Source organism: Eleutherodactylus coqui, chromosome 3, assembly GCF_035609145.1.
Source record: "Eleutherodactylus coqui strain aEleCoq1 chromosome 3, aEleCoq1.hap1, whole genome shotgun sequence".
Lineage (NCBI taxonomy): Eukaryota > Metazoa > Chordata > Amphibia > Anura > Eleutherodactylidae > Eleutherodactylus > Eleutherodactylus coqui.
Genome location: NC_089839.1, coordinates 175300523 through 175318430, shown reverse-complemented (window position 1 = coordinate 175318430; position 17908 = coordinate 175300523). Strand labels below are relative to the sequence as shown.

At 43.1% G+C, this 17908-nt stretch overlaps 1 protein-coding gene across 2 annotated transcripts in view; it reads right to left on the bottom strand.

Annotated features, from left to right (window-relative positions):
* Positions 1-886: 886 nt before the first annotated feature.
* The window catches only part of PXK (PX domain containing serine/threonine kinase like), an 87421-nt gene continuing 70399 nt past the window's right edge, over positions 887-17908 (bottom strand). The window contains exon 18 of one of the 2 annotated variants that reach the window (XM_066596595.1): positions 887-4626. In XM_066596595.1, coding sequence (XP_066452692.1) covers positions 4409-4626 — 218 coding nt within the window. In that variant the 3' untranslated portion in view covers positions 887-4408. Of the gene's footprint in view, positions 4627-10561; positions 10598-17908 lie in introns of those variants that run through there. The other variant, XM_066596596.1, reaches the window with a different exon arrangement.

Here is a 17908-nt window from a genome sequence, read left to right as displayed (position 1 = left end):
GATACTAGGCCTTTATATGTCCAAACTGCATCACATCACTTTGGGGAAGGGGCTGTCAGCCGTGGAGTTTCTCCCATTGTCTTCAATGGAGAAACCTCACATCACACCCCGTGCACCCAGCACGTAGTGCAATGCTGCCGTCACACGATAGAAAACAATGGGAGGTGCGATGTGAGGGCACTCTCCAAGATGGGACGTGCTGGGATTTGATTTGTTTTCCATATCACAATGTGGGAAAACATTGCTCACTCATGTGTATGACCCCCACAATGAGTTCATATTTGTGCGTTTCACAAAACACAAACTCATGCGATTTTTCTCACCTGTGTGAAGCCGGCGTAATGGAGGTGCGTGTCCTAGTCGGACTGCGGTATTTACTGATCCAAGCTGCCACAATCAGATTCCTGTGACAGTTCAGGTCAGTTTGAACATGGAACACAATCTGCAGGAATGAAATTATAGAGCAAGAGGGGCTGAGCAGACTGATATATAGTTTTATGGGGAAAGGTTCAGTAGAACTTGTTTAAAGTTATTCATAAAACCCTCAGCATATTCTAAGCTGAACAGTCCAATGGGCATTACTATGAGTGATTTGACAGCCTCCCCTGTATGTATAGTTACACAGATCGCTGTCAGTCACCACTATCTATCAACTGATGACCTATCCAGGAGTCATCATCAGTACTGCAAGGTGTTAAAGGCCATGATACCCCTTTAATGAGTTCCTGAATTCTCAGACTACAAGTGTCTATGTAGCAGATGCCTCTTAATGAAGGGAGGTAAAACTGCTGGTCAGGAAGTAGTTAAACCAAAAAATTGTATAGTCTGTGACTGCATAGAAAAGCAGTCAGACTTTTTCATACATTACAAATGAACAAGACCAGAATGTGGGTTTATTATTTTTAATAAAAATATGACTGAATATACATCGTATTACTGAGCCCAATAATCAGACGCAGGATCCCTCTGAAACAGGATTTTAAAGTGCAAAAAGAAAAAAGATAAATGACTCATCACCTGCTGTACCTTCTATACCAACATCTCCTGCCCAGATCGTATCACGGATTTTGGTAATATAGTGAACAGTGTAAACATGGTTCTGTCCTAACGGAAATGTAAGAACGCTAAATATGTCATGTTGCCGGGTGCCATCTTGGAATGTCTTATGTTTCCAGATCCTCAATGTTGTGTAAGTTGTGCATATAAGTCAAGTTGCCTCACAGGGTTAAGCAATGTATCAGCGCTATCATCTATGGTAAACTGTCAGGATGAGAGATTCCCGTTATTGGGTATGGCCAAGGTAGCATTACTACAGGGCGCCAACGTAGCTGTTCCTTCCCAGGAGATTGGAGCCTGAGCGCCGGTACATAACATCCTGGGAAGGAAGCAAAGTAGGGGAAAACCTCACTGCCTTATTAAAGCGACACACCTGTTTCAGGCCATTTACTAACCAAGCGTGCAGTTCTGTTTGGGTGCCAGGGACACGCTGAATACATGGAGATGTACATAGCTTCATGTATACCGCACACTGGGGAAGTCTTACTGAGCCTCGAGCAGGAAATGCTTGATGAATATCCACCAAAACTCTGTCCTGAGACGAGGAGGGGTATATTACACCGGCAGTTCTGCGCTGCTGTCCCCCAATCCATTGGTTCCAGGTTCTGTGTTTGGTCTTCTAAAATAGCTGATACAATCTTTAGGCTGGGTTCTCACGGGACAGAAATCTCACGGAATGTCCGCGGTGGAATCACACAAGATTTCCACAGCGGAAAGGATGCTTACAAAACCCGCACCATTTGGTCTGGACTTGCAGCGGCTTTTCTGCGTGTATTTCACTACAGCAATCTCTCCCCGTAGAGGGAAAAGGAGTCCGCAGCGGAAACTGCGATACAAATGACTTGTGGCGGATTTAAATTCTGTGCCGCTATTCAGTTTCCACAGCGGACTGGGGGCAGTATGTAAACGAGATTTTTGCAAATCTTGTCCACTTTGCGGTATGTCTCAGGGTTAAAAATGCAGGCGGAATTTCCGTGGCAATTTCGTCCTGTGTGAACCCAGCCTCAGATTACCCAATCCCCACAGTGCATTGGTAGTTAAGATTACTAATGTGCTCTTATCTGCCAGAGCAGCTCCTGTGATCACCACTGGGCAATCGGCGAGCAGTGCACAGTAGGTAGACAGAAAATTGCTGCAACCATCCTGGATGGCCAAAAAGAGGAACTGAAACTGGCAGATCAGAGAGGCGGCAAGGAAAAACAATGGCATGTACTATCACTAGCCTCTCGTCTCATGACAGAATTTTGTCCCAAACCCGGAGGGTCACTCTAAATACTACTAAATCCTCTGGTATTATAATAAATGAGGCCCATTATGTTGGATATGTAACTGTCTAAAATAGACTGCCCTTGTTACCCATCACCACCAATCGGGGCACAGTTTTCATTTTACTAGAGCTGTTTAAGAAATGAAAGCTGAGCTCTGGTTGCAACAAGGACAGGCTAAGGAGAGGACCACCCCTAGTGGGAATGGTGCTGATTTACCGCAGCAGAAACGCTGCACCATAAAACAGTGTCAAAATCCGCAACAGATTTTACCCCTTTAATTGAAGGTGTGAAGTCTGTCGTTGATCTGCGTCAAAATGTGCTACAGTAAATCCACCTAATTTTTTGCTGTGTGAGAACATACGCTAAAGCTACCTTCACACATGATGGCAGAGCGAATGTCAATGGGACTTTCCAATCTTTTACTGTACTTTGTGGAATTTTACAATGTGGACTCCACATTAAAAATGTGGAAGGTGTAAGCAGCAGAATGGGGAATGGAGCACTGGAAATACAGATAGTTTATAATCTACCTAAGATGTTCAATTGCTTAGTATTTACTTTGAAGATCTGCAAATAAATTTGATATAAGTCAGGTTTAGGTACAATATGTAGTCAAGTAAACTAAATCTAGTCTGTACAGGGTTGTTCCACTCTTGGCACGGTATCCCCTAGCCACAGGACCGCAGATAACTTATTGATCTAGAGAAATCACCGCCACCAGTTCCCGAAATGTTGACAGCGGTGGCAGTGCATGTAATCACCGTACCATTCCTTCGAGGGGACAACTAGAAACTGCATGCTTCAAGCATTCTACAATCGCCAGCGGTCCCATTGAAGTGAATAGAGCCGTGATGTGCTCGCACGGCCACTGCTGTTAAAAGTTAGGGCTGGAGGGTGATTTCTCTGGATCCATGGAAGTTCCAGTGGTCAGAGTTCCACTGATCCCCTATCCTGTAAATAGGGGAGAACTTGCAGAGCTGGGAACACACTTGTTTAATTGTTAGGGTACACAAACACGTGCGGCTGTGATGTGGATGAAGAGAATCATTTAAAAGAACTGCGCCAATTTACAGTGTAATTCTGTGTTTGCCCACTTCATGGTCACAAGTGGATGTTGCAGTAAGATAGCCACATGAGGCTCAAAAAAAAAGTCTACTGCAGCCACACATGCACTATAGGCTACAGATATTCGTTTCAATGGATGAAACCTGCAGCGTTAAAAGCCACACCAAAGGTCAATTTCCAAGCAGATTTTTTTTTTCTACAGCGTGTGGATGAGAATTGTCTAACTTTCATCCACTTTGCTGCTTCTATATGGGAAATCTGTAGTAGACCGGCCTCATGTGGCTGCACCTTTAAGGCTGAGCAGCAATATCATTAAAGACACATTCCTGGCCAAAAAAACAAACAAAAAAATTGAACTCCTGCGCCAGACCCCCTTCCTGTGGCCTTACAGTACTAGCCTCTGTGCCGACATAGCCGTTCTTTCTTGGTCTATATACACCAAGTGTTATATCCAGCAAACTGGCCCTGCACAGCTTGAATAGGAGCGGAGGAAATGCAGCTGAAGACCTACAAAAGCTGTAAACATGAGGGCACGTAATGCTGCATGATGAGAGAAGCAAGGGGCATGGCAAAATTCAAGATGGGACAAGTTGTGCGAGTCCACTATTCAAGCCCAATGGAGAATGCTTCCAGGTTATGGGTCAACAGTGTCCAAATAAAAGTCCAGGTCACTCCTTCGGGGTCCATTTCTTTCACTGCAGGATATTGAGGTCTCCTACGAGAAGACCAGGTAGGTAGGGACCCATGATCCATTTTTACAGGGGCCAGTGGATGAAGTTGACCCCCTTCTAAATTTAGGCATATTCTTCTATGGTGTCCCCCAACCCTCTTCTATAGTGGAGGGGATGGTCTGCAAGGCATCAGGTGTTTCTGGACACAGTGACTACATCCGGGAGATGTTTAATAGGAGAGCCGGAGCCTCTAATCTTCTACTCTTAACTTTTCTTTAAAACGTAAGGTGTTCTGTTTAATGAAATATGTGTGACTAGAGGACCGGCGCGGCGGTATATAGCTTATGTTCAGCTGATCCGGGGGGTGCTGTGGTCATTTGTCATGGCTTTCTTCAGCCCTCCTTTCTTAAAGGTCTTGATGGAATTGAGTAAGGCTCCACGATCTGTACCGTTAACAGAGGGTAGGGCCAATTCAGTTGGCACATCTTTGCTTGAAGGTGGAAGAGGCGCAACCGGTGGAGGGGGAGGAGGCGGAGGAGCTGCTGGTATTGGAAATGTTGATATCCCTTAACAAAACAAAAAAAAATAATCAACATCATATAAAATACAAATAGAAATCAATACTAAGTCTAACGTCAAATGTTTCACCCCATTAGAATAGGTCATACAATCAGAGCCATGTCAATAAAGAAACCTTGGATGGACGTGGAGTTGATGGGGTGGAGTTTATTTGTATGCTGGATCAGTATAATTAGGTCACATAGTGAAGGTTTTTAATGCCAATTTATGGAATATGGTTTGCATTTCACCTAACTTCAGTCAGAACCTGAAAATTTGCTGCAGGTAACGTTCCCATGGGTCCTACCCTGACAGCTAAGGTGTGGGGAGGACAGTGGGAGAGTTGCTTATCTATCCAATAGAAACCCAGGAAAAGCTGCCTTGTTATTCGAATGACCCCATAAACTACTCCCCTTATCTCAGTGTACTGGAATCACATCAGACTTTTTCTCGCCATAGCTCCGAGTAGAGATTTAGGGTGGAATTCGCGGCGGAGAGTCCAAAGCGTAAAAGCCACACCATGTGATGGGAATTCACCCCTTTATTTGAAGATCCAGACCAGCAATTCTCTGCAGCGTAGTCACATACTACAAATTTAAATCCTGCACCGCCTGTCAATTTTTGCACAGTGCATGAACAAAATTTTGAAAATTAATTTACATGGCTGCGGATGTTCCCTGCAGGCGGTCCGCATTCACACATTTTCAAATCGTGACCCCCCAAAAATTCGATTTGACAGCAGTATGTGAATGAGGCCCACAGGGTGTGTTCACGCAGTCCAAATCTGCTTCAATCATAAATACTGCGAATTTGTATTTTAAGGCACGTGTACAGATCTCCCAAGGGAGATTCCGCAACAACCACCCCCAAGTCAAATATTGTCCCTGCAGTTTCCATGGATTTTTCCATGGATTTTGCATATCATTATGTTCAATTTAATAGGATACAAGAACAATACGGACTCCGCTTCCCAACAAAACTCCATGTGAACGGGCCCTTAGGCTTTAAAGGGAACCTTTCACCACCTATAAGCACCATAAACCAAGTTAAGGTGCTCATAGGGCAGGTTCCGAGGAGATCGGGGGCTGTACTCTATACGCACCTGGCTGGCCGTTAACGTGTTGTCAGAGGGGAGCAGACAGTGCAGACTCATTGCCACAGACCGCACACGCACTCAGAGAACAAGGAGTATGCAAAGAGGAGTCCCTCTGCCCTGCCGGTGTGCCCACGATGGGGTGACGGAACAGTGCAAGTATAAAAAGTACAGGCCAGACTCCTCAGAACCTGCCCTATGACCTCCATAACTGTATGGTGCTCAGAGGTGATGACAGGCTGCCGTTAAGACTGGAGCAACATGAAAAATACTGTATTTATTATCGATCATTTGGGGTCACATTGTCACAAAAAATCCAATACATGACACTACCAGCATAGATCACAATGCAAGCGGCATATGGCTGCAACCTGCGATTTGACTTTGCAGATCTAAAATAGTCACAACTGGTTTTGGTCGTGTCACAAGTCACCAAATAGCAAAAGACTACCGGACAGCGAAGGGTCAAAGGAAAAGCCTATTCAGAACAGCTACTGTAGGTACATAAGGCTGTATTCACACCGGCAATTGTCCTCTGAGAGTTCCGTTCAGGTCCGAGATAGGCGGAACTCACGCAGAAAAAGAACCAGGATTTCATTCACAAGTTATTCTTCCAATAGTCCAAGTTAAATAAAATTGCTGCATGTCCTATTTTTGGGTGATTTTTGTGCAAGGATCACCCATTCTTTTTTATGAAAGCATAAAAAAAAAAAAAAAAAAAAAAGTTGAACTCGCATTGCATGCGATCTTCATGAGAGCGCAATGCATGGTTACTAGAGATGAGCGAGCGTACTCGGAAAAGCACTACTCGCTCGAGTAATTTGCTTTATCCGAGTATCGCTGTGCTCGTCCCTGAAGATTCGGGTGCCGGCACGGAGCGGGGAGCTGCAGGGGAGAGCGGAGAGGAACGGAGGTAAGATCTTTCTCTCCCTCTCGCCCGCCCGCTCCCCCCCCGCTCCGACTCACCTGTCAGCCGCAGCGGCACCCGAATCTTCAGGTACGAGCACAGCGATACTCGGATAAAGCAAATTACTCGAGTGAGTAGTGCTTTTCCGAGTACGCTCGTCATCTCTAATGGTTACTATTGCAGGTTACTTTGGGGACCACATGAAAAAAAGAGAAAAAAAATAAACAGAAAAAATGTTTAGCAGAGGAAAACACAACAAATAGCATTGAAAATTGTCAGTTTTTCACGGACCAAAATTGCATGCCCATTTGAATACAGTCGTAGGATGTATCCACATGGACAAGTGAGGTAACGCACTGGCAAACCAGCAATGTGTTGCATTTGGCAAAAGAAACACATCGGCACACTTGCAATTTTCACGTGCAGGCGGAGAAATAAAATAAAAATTTAAAAATTGCTTCAAAAAAAGTTTCTTCAATACTAAAAGTAGAAAAACTGCACTTAAAAAAATTATGTAAGTGCGATTTTTATTTTTCAGGCTCCAATTGTAATAATGGGAGATTCTTCAGCAAGAATCACCCAAAATTAGGATGTACTGCGACTTTGTTCTCTTGGGCCGATGTTTCAAGAGAAAAATTTATTACTGTAAATAAGTAGATTTAAATTAATGGGTTCTTTTCACGTGCGAATTCTGGCCATATCGCAATTGGACTCACATGTGGAAATCGCCTGTGTGAATGGGCCAAGGCCGGTGGAAAAAAGCATGTAGGATTTGTGCGTTGCGAAACGCACAAATATGATTCCCATTCTTTTGCTGCAAGATCATGCAGGAAGATAGAACAAGCTGCGATTTGTTTCCTGCATCGCGGTGCCATGCAGGAAAACATCACTCATGTGTATGGCCCCATTGGAATGAATGGGGTTCATATTTGTGCGCCTCAAAAAGCACAAATCTAGCACAATATTATTTTCTATGTGAAGCTGGCCCAAAGGAGACGTGCCATGTCTAATTCAGGCCAGACCAAAAGCACCACTTCTACTTCCTCTTCACTATAGGTGAAGAACAAAAAAAAAAAAGGGGGGCCACTTAAACAACCCTGAATATCAAATCAACAACGATCACAAGAATACCCCATTAAGACAGTAACAAGCATGATCCCAATATTCCAAAGTAGTCTTATTGGTCTATTAGGATGGCAAACTGAAAACCTATAGAAATGCTGTACATTGATTGTTTTTTTTGGGATGGGGGGGGGGGGGGGCTACATGAAGAGCTATAATGACCATAGTGATGAAGAACAGACTCAGAATTAAGAGCCTACCATTTTTTCTAAAGTTAGCAGTACTCCTGTCCATAGGCCGTGGCTGGTCGTGTAGCTCAAGCCCATTCACTTGAATATGAGTGAGCTGTAATACCAGACACCGCCAGTAGACAAGAATGGTGCTGTCTCTTGAAAAACAACAGCCCTGATCACAAAAATCATCAGCTTCTCAGCAATAAAGCTTAAGGGTATAGTTACTGGGCTGTGGTAGGGTGCCGACTAGATGGAAATTAGCCCCCCCCCCGAGTGCAGCATAAAATCAAGTAAGTTTAACGTGGAACAGTTTTAGTGTGAATCAACATCCGAAAGGGAAAATCCAGCGATCTATGTGACTTCCAACAAGGCCTGGTCACAGTTGCAGACTTGCGTGGGCCAAGACTTTACTCCCAATCTTGTGCGGTTTCTCGTGCAACGATATGGAGAACATAGCGAGAATGGTGTGACTGAGGAAAAAACATCCAGCAAAAGAGGATCCTGATGGCTTAAACAGCTTGAAAGGTGAAAAGGTGTCAGAGGAGGAGGTCAAGAATCATTCTAACAGGCGGTGCAGTGTCAAGGAAATTGCAGCCAAATACAATACTGGTGCTTCAACTGTTGTGTTCGAATGCACAACTCGTCGTTCCTTAACGTGGCGGGACTATAACAGACAGCAATGGCGCTGGAACTGGTTGTCCGCTAAGAGAAACAGAAAGGAGAGACTCCAGTGGGCAAAAGAGCACAAAAATTGGATCACCTGGTCAAAAAAAAAAAAGAAGAAAAAAAAACAAAACATGCAGTTTTCTGTTAACCCCCTCTAGACATAAGGGGGTGATCAGAGGCTTACTGAACAAACAGAAAGGCTTACTGAATCTTCCCGTTTGTAAACCTGGACCCCATTAGGTCTCAATCTCAAAATAAAGATAGTTTCAGTACAGATTGATTTTAGAATGAGATTTTGTATTATACTAACTTTTTGCACCAGAGCATTGTTTCTTTTGATCCTGAGTGAGCCGGTGTATTTCACTCTCAGTGCTAAGTACCTATCAACAGTGGTCCAAGAAAGGACAACTAGTGAATTGATGACAGGGTTGGGGGTATCCAAGGCTCACTGATACCTTGTGTCCCTGAAAATAAGACCTACCCCCAAAATAAGCCATAGATCAAATTATGAGGATGCTTGAAATATAAGCCCTACTCCAAAATTAAGCCCTAGTTACGCTTAATAAAAAAGTCAATGTAAATGGTGTCCAGACAGTTCTACATGTAAAAAAAGTGAAATCTCTTGTAGCAAAAATTAATAAAAGACCCTGTCTTATTTTCGAGGTAACAGGTAGCAAGCTGCTCAGTGTGTTCTGAAACATTTCTGTGCATGGCACTTCAGACCCCATGCCGTTCCCTGGCCACCACTGAAAGCACCTATAGCATCATGTTTCAGACCATTAAACAAGAGAAGGTGACCTGGTCTGATAAATTACGTTCTTTAAGATCATGTGGACAACCAAGGAGGAGATGGCAGCAGGATGTACCATGGGAAGAAGACACATCGGTGGAGGCAGTGTGGTGCTCTGGGCAATGTTCTGCTGGGAAACCTTTGGCCTTGACATTCATGCGGATGTGACAAGTATTATCTACCTAACCATTACTCAGACCAAGTATCCCCCTTTATGGCAGCGGTGTTTTCCTATTGGCAGTGCCCTTATTTAGCAGGATTAAATGTTCAGGAATAGGCTGAGGAACACTTCAAGAGAATTCAAGGTGATGACTTGGCCTCCAAATTCCCAGATCTCAATCTGATTGAGAACTTTGGGATGTGCTGGAAAAATAAGTCCAATCCATGGAGGCCAAACCTCACAACTTACAGGACTTTGAAGGTGCCCTGTGGTATCTGGATCCAAGACACTAGCAGCAGACCTTATGAGGTCTTGTGGAGCCCATGCATCGATAATCCTAGGCAGGGAGTTTAAAGTGTTTCGGCTGATTTGTGTATATAGATGATGTACAGAAGAATTCAGAAAGGTGAAATTTCTAGAAAATTTCCACATCTATTCTAGCAAAGAAAGTCATGGGTAAAATGGCAACTATGCCAAGATCTGCATGGAACACAGAGATGGCACCTTTGTCCTTTCAACTCCTTGAAAATTAAAACACAGCACACAAAATACTGAGAGTCTCCTGAATCCATGTAAGAAGAAGAGCACAAACAAAAAAAGTGCATGGGTTCTTTTCCCGTACATCATACAGAAGTCGTGCCGGAAGACTGCCCATGCAAATCCACCCTTACAGGGGTTTCCCAGGGGAATGCTATTAATGACTTAGCGGTCAAGGCAACAAGCACCCAGCGGGGGCTCGAGCGGCAGACCACAGACGATTCTGAGTATATGTATCGCCCTGGAAAACCCCTTTAACTTGACATAACCCATGAAGTATGGTGGGAGACCAATGCCCCATCCTACTACCTTCAACAGTACAGCTCTAACCTTGTTCATGGGTGAAATGTAAGTGGTAGAACGAAAATAATAGTTTCATGGGAAGTTAAAATAATCTACTGATACAAATGACTGGCGACACTCTGCGCCCCCCATGCGGTCACAACCAGCACTGTTATTTTTTTCTTTTTAGTGATAAATGAAGCATTTTGCTTACGTTATCGATAATTCACGTTCAAAATGATGCATGCTCTACATTGAAGACAGCAGAGGGGAGAAAAAAAGGACACCGATCATTAATTACATATTAGAGACAAACACGTACAAATATTACTCATCTGTTATAGGGGAAAACGGAAGTGCGTACAGGAGTAGGGGGCTTTATCCCTGAGGGGTCCTTGGACTTTTATGGTACCTCCCACCCATCCCGCTCATCTGTGCCCAATAAGGGGGTCCTAGTAACTGAGTAGAGGCAGCCATTCTTCTTCCCAGTGAAGATACAACTAAGGCCGTATTTAGGGTACACTCAGATGGGCGAGTATGAAATATGACCAATGTCACACTGGTAAAGCAGCGATTTCCGCAAGTATGGTGTATTCTGTGAGAATAAAAAACGCATTGCAGTTTCATGCGTGTGAAAAATTACTTGATGTTGCAACTGTAAAAGTATAAAACCGCACCAGCATGAATATCACATTTACATGCGAGTGCAATGCAATGTTTTTGGATGCCATAGGAAATGCTGGGCGATTCTTGAACAGAACTGGCCAAAAACAGGAATGCTGCGATTTTTCTATCTCATACCATCAGTCAGCGAGAGAAATCACTCCTGAATAAACACGTTGAAATGAATGATTTCATGTGAGAGTTCCACCATATCGCAATCAGATGGAACTTGCGTATGAAAAATCATCCATTTCCTATCGTTTATACCTATGGAGGATTTTTCTCTCGGACAGAGGAGTTGAAGATACTGTGGTTTAAAGTAGGTCTTATTTTTTGGGAGATATCGCCCATTCATTTCTATGGCTGCTTAGAGACAAAAAATAAATAAAAGTCGCATGTAAATCCAATTTCATGTGAGCTTAATGCATTTTTAATTTTTTTTACTCTTGAAACATACGATTTTCACACGTGACATTCGCGCGTGCAGTGATGCGATGCATTTTTCCCAGAAACCACATCCCTATCATTAGATAAAACTGCATATTTGCATGTGCCAATATCATGCTAAAAATAGTGCCTAAGGCAGGATTTGCACAGGCGTATTTGCGCAGACAATACACAGAAAATAAAACTCTGATTTCAATGGGTTCATTCAAACATGAATATTTTTTTGTATGCATTTCGGTTGTGCAAAAATCAATTGAAAAAACGCAGCATGTTCTAATTTCCTGCACATTTACATGCCAAAAAGTACCCATAGAAGTTAAAGGGGAAGCGTACATGAAAAAATGCTAGGAAATGTGTGAAACACTGCGTAACTGCAGAGCAAAAAGAACCCATATGGAACCCAGACTAATTAGCCATTTCAATCCCTGCGTATTGTTTTGCCGCATGTAAACGCCGATGCCTAAAGGCCCATTTAGACAACGATCATCACTCAAAAGATGTCTTTTGAGCAATCTTTGCGTCATTTACAGGGCAAGATGATCGCTCAAGATAAGCAATCACCTTGCGCTGCGAGCGGTGGATGAAGAAAAGCGGGGTGTCCCCGCTTGTCTTCTGCATCCAGCTGTTCCTCCGCTCCGAGCACTTGGCATCGAGCCGTTTTCTGCATGGAGCGCCCGGCTGTTATACAGCCGAGCGCTCCTTGCCAGGTATGGAGAACAGAGCTGGACTGCTCTGTTCTTCATACCCAGCCTGTCATCAGGGAGCAGGATACAGCTGAAACAATAGTATCAGTTGTATCCTGCTGTGAATCCCTGATAAGGCTCATTGTTTTCTTTCAGCACTCTGAAAGACAAGGATGAGCGACGGCTTAACGAAAACTGCACGATGGCAGTGCAATTATACACAACGATTACTGCTCAAAAGACTGCTTTTGAGCGAATTTTGAGCGATAATCGTTGTGTCTAAATGGGGCTTAAAGCACTGAAGAAGTGCCGTTGCATATGCCGATGCTCGCGCAAAAAAGCAACATTCGATCTGCAAAAATGCTACACTCATGTTTGTGCAATTACGCATACGCTCCTGTGAATCTGGAATAAGGCTGTATTGATATGGGTGAGTTTCAAGCGGGAGTTCCGTCCAATTGCAATATGGATGGAATTCGCACATGAAAAGAACCCATTCAATTTCATTTGTTCACTCACTTGAGCCATTTTGTGTTTGGACTGATGGTTAGAGATAGAAATATTGTCCGATTTTTGGGTGATTCCATTCAAGAATCGCCTCTTATTTCCTATGAGAGCCAAAAAAAAACCCCAGAAAAAAAAAAAAAAAACGCATTTCCGCGCAAGTACGATGTGATTTACTGTCAGTGTGATTCTCTATTTTTACCATTGGAAAAATGTGCAGTTTTCGTGCGTGTGTAATCATTTATACAGCAATGCATTTTTTTCTCTCGCAAAACGCCTTGCACTCACAGGAAACCTTGCAGCCTTATAAGTGCATTATTGGTGGGAGTCCTCGGATGGATATCGCACTCGCCCGTGTGAATGAACCCTAACTGCTACTAACTGTTCTCACCCCAAAGTAAGAGTCAACTAAATGTCTGCTCCGCTGTTAGATGCCTGGGACACACATGAAATACAATTGTATACAAGGAATGGCGCACAAAATGGAAATGGCGGCAAGCAGCCGAGTATAAAGCGTTTCCAGCCAGAAGCAAGCAGAAGTTTTCTGACCGACAAGCAGATTTTGGGATCCTGTTGCAGAGAGCAAAACGCAAGAGAAGCAGATGGCGATAAATAAAAAGGTTCTCTAGCCAAATCCGTACTATAACTGTATTCAATGACAATAAGGATAAAGGTCCCAGCAGACAGACCCCCTGGACAAGTATCCATTAAGCTAGGGTAAAATTTGTATCTTGGGAAAATCCCTATAAGGTGTCAATTTAAAAAAGTTAACCACCATCAGAAGAAACAGCTGAAACTCGCTCAGGTTCCCTTTAAACTAATTGCAAACTTTCATTTTTCTGTCACCTCGGAGCAGAACGATAAACTTAATTGTGGTGCTGTTCATGCGGTCACAGAGCGCTTGGGTGATGTATTTTTTTTTATACTACCCAGTTCTCAGCCAGTGAAGTCCATGTGAGGTCTAAAAATCTGCCTCTCTTCAGACCGCTGTGTGCACTCTCATAGAAGTCTATGGGAGAACGAATGCACAGAGTCTAAAAGGTCAGGATTTCAGATCGCACGCAGCCTTCACTGGTGGACACAACGGGGACGGGGGAGCAGGTAAACCAACATATACCAACCAATAAACGCACCCGTTTTGTTTGCCCAAGACCCTACTCAGGACCCTTTTACACTGACTCATTTTAGTTCACATAGTCAAATCACAAGAATCTGAATAATCGTTGAGTGCAAATTTTTGCACAATCTGAAAAACGAATGAATTATTCGTTGTTCGAATCTTGCAGGCTTAAAAATGAAATGGTGACCAGCCGTGGTCAATAGGCAGTCATTCTTTTATGAAGGACTGCCTGTTTACTGTGAATGAAGGTGGGCAGCCAGAGCGATCTCTAGCCCACTCCGCATCCATTCATTGAGCGATCATCGCTCCAGTGTAAAAGCACAGGAGTGATGATAGCTGGGACGGCTGTCCCGTGTACAGGGACCCTTACTTCTGGGTATCGCCGTCCGATGTAGTCTATGCTTCCACAGGCTGTGGCCAATCATTGACCTCGGCTGCACCAATGTTAAGGCCAGTGGTTGACAGCACGTGGCAGTAAGCCAAGACTGGGAAAACTAGGGCGGACGAAACAGTTGGGTCCAGGCTGGTTTAATTCAATATAGTCATTGGAAAGTACAAGTAGGGACAGAGTCAGACATTTCATACAGGGGTAAGGGCTTCAATCTATGAGCATGCCACAGTGTCAAATAAGATCAATCAGGATGGGTAAACTTTCTGTGTCTGGAGAGCACCTATCAGGTGTGAGGAGACTTAAAAGGTCATGCAATGCTCCTCTGGGAAATTTATGCAAATAGGAAGATGTCATAATGCCTTTGCAGCATCACCTATTGGAAGGCACCACTTCTGCAAGTCAATGCCAGACCTTCTCAAAAGCCTCTTGAAGACTTCCCTCATATACAATACTGTGCAAAAGTTTTAGGCACGTCTGCAAAAAAAATGCTGCATATCTAAGAATGCTTTCAAAAATAGCAATGCTAATAGTTTTTTTTGTCAATTAACAAAATGTAAGGTGAACGAACACAAGAGAAATCTAAATCACATCAATATTTAGTGTGACCACCCTTTGTACAAGTGTACGTAAAAGAAGTATTGCTGTTTTTAAGACAAAGTCAGGGAATTTGTAGAATTATAGTCAGTTGTATGATTAACCAATTATACCAGACAGGGAATAATAATGGTGTTTCAACCTACATCTGAAAACGATAATCATCAACTGAAACATAAATAGCTGTGTAGGCGGCATAAAACTGCGTAAAGAACAGCCAGACTCTGCTAAAGAGGTGAAGTTGTGGAAGACAGTTTCAGGTCACAGGTCATACACCATGACAAGGATGAGCACAGGAACCAGACACAAGGTAGTTATACTGCATCAGTAAGGTCTCTCCCAGGCAAAGATTTCAGATCTGACTGGGGTATCGAGATGTGTTATTAAAGCTCAGTTGAAGAAGCACAAAGAAAGGGGCAACACTTAGGACCGTAGATATAGTGGTTGTCCAAGGAAACTTAGTGCAACAGATGAAAGGCTTGTAGGGCTGGAGAGCAGTGCAATAATGTGTGGCTGCAGGCAGCAGTGAAATATGCTGCAGGTTCCTTGCAAGATTGGGGCTGCATTTCAGCAAATGGAGTTGGGGATTTGGTTAGGGTTAATGGTGTGCCTGTATTTCTCAGCATTGAGGAGACACGTATCTATCATATAATACCATTAGGGAGGCTTCTTATTGGCTCCAAATGTATTTGGTAGCAGCACAACCACCCAAACATTCAGCCAATGCCATTAAGAACATCTTCAGTGTAAAGAAGAACAAGGAATCCTGGAAGTGATGATACGGTCCCAGATCTCAACATTATCCAGTCTGTCTGGGATTACATGAAGAGACAGAAGGATTTGAGCAAGTCTACATCCACAAATCTGTCATTCGTTCTCAAAGATGTTTGGAGCATTCTGTCAAGTTCCTTTAAAAACGGTGTGCAAGTGTACCTAGAAGAATTGATGCAGTTTTCAAGGCAAAGCGTGGTCACACCAAATATTGATGGGATTTACATTTCTCCTTTTGATCATTCACTTGGACAAATAAACTATTAACACTTCTTTTTGAAAACCTTCTTACTTTGCAGTATTTTTTTCACATCTGCTTAAACGTTTTGCAGCGTACTGTAGTCTTTAAAGCACATTACTCTATCCTATAAAGTACAAAAAAATGTATTATTTTAAGCTATAACAGTTAAAATAAAAAAAATGTTTTAGTATGACTTGGATGGGGGGGTTCTGTTTCCTTACAATTAAACTGGCCAATTTGTTGACTTAATTACTGTAAATAGTGAATCTCCATGCCACTATACTGTAAATAGTGAATCTCCATGCCACTATACTGTAAATAGTGAATCTCCATGCCACTATAATCTATACTATCATTTACTATATACCCATCCAGCCATTCCTCTGGGGCAGGGCCTAGCCTAGTTAGTTTCTATTACATACCAATCAGTGCCTAAGAAGCTGCCCATACTCCACCCCTTTCCTTAAGCTCTTAATTTACATGCACCAGCACTAGTTGACAATATGGCTGACTCATGAGATGAATTCTTGTGTTCTTGTCTTCTACGGTATATACAACACCAAAAAGTGAGAATCCCTGCATCATGCACTGCCCCAAGGCCCTGCACTAGATACAGAATAATATATCAAGGTTGCCTGGAGTGGGCTTATTTACACAGGCGTATGCTTGTTGCAACTGGCACTCACTGGCCAGCACTACTGCAACCCATCCCTGTGCTTTCCGATCTGCACAGTCTGTGAAAATGGACAAGGATGGGGCTTGGCAGTGATTTTTTTTTTTCTACATACACTATTATGTGTCTGTGTGTTGTCGATGGAATAAGAAGACTAAAAACGCAACAATTTGAATAGGCCCTAAGCTCTTTAGATAGCAACTAGAAAGTAAAGTACTAGCATACTTTTCTTCTGCCTGATAGTGCTACCATCATAGAACGGTAGAGTTGGAAGGGACCTCCAGGGTCATCGGGTCCACACTCCTGCTCAATGCAGGATGCACTAAGTCATCCCAGACAGATTTCTGTCCAGCCTTTGTTTGCAGACTTCCATTGAAGGAGTACCCACCATCTTTTGTGGCAACCTGTTCCACACGATCACCCTTGCTGTCAAACGGTTTTCTCTAATATCTAATCCGTCTCCTCCCTTTCGGTTTCATCCCATTGCTTCTAGTCTTTCCTTGTGCAAATAAGAATAGGACTGATCCCTCTGCACTGTGACAGCCCTTCAGATATTTGTAGACAGCTATTAAGTCCCCTCTCAGCCTTCTTTTTTGCAAGCTAAACATTCCCAGATCCTTTAACCGTTCCTCATAGGACATGATTTGTAGACCTCTCACCATCCTGGTAGCTCTTCTCTGAACTTGCTCCAGTTCATCTATGTATTTTTTAAATCGGGGTACCCAGAACTGGACACAGTATTCCAGATGAGGTCTGACTAAAGAAGTGCAGAGATAATTACCTCTACTTGATCTAGACTCTATGCTTCTCTTAATACATCCCAGAATTGTGTTTGCCCTTTTTACGGCTGCATCACATTGTTGACTCATGTTCAGTCTATGATCTATTAGTATACCCAAGTCTTTTTCACATGTGCTGCTTAGCCCAATTCCTCCCATTCTGTATGTGCTTTTTTCATTTTTCTTGCCCAGATGTAGGACTTTGCATTTCTCCTTGTTAAATACCATTCTGTTAGTCGCCACCCACTGTTCAAGCTTTTCTAGATTTTTTGAATACTCTCTCTTTCTTCCCTAGTGTTAGCTATCCCTCCTAGCTTTGTGTCGTTGGCAAATTTGATCAGTTTCCCAGCAATTCCCTACTCCAGATAATTTATAAAAATGTCGACCACCACTGGGCCTAGGACAGAGCCTTGCGATATCCCATTTGACACATTCTTCCAATTGGATGTGCAGCCATTTATGACCACTCGTTGAGTACGATTACTCAGCCAGCTGTGAATCTACCTAACAGTTGCCTTGTCAATCCCATATTTGGTCATTTTTTCAATAAGTATGGTAGGAGATACTTTGTCAATTGCGTTACTGAAGTCAAGATATACTATATCTACTGTATTATTCTGATCCACCCAGTCGGTGATTCTGTCATAGAAGGAAATTCGATTAGTCTGGCATGACTTGTTACAAACCCATGCTG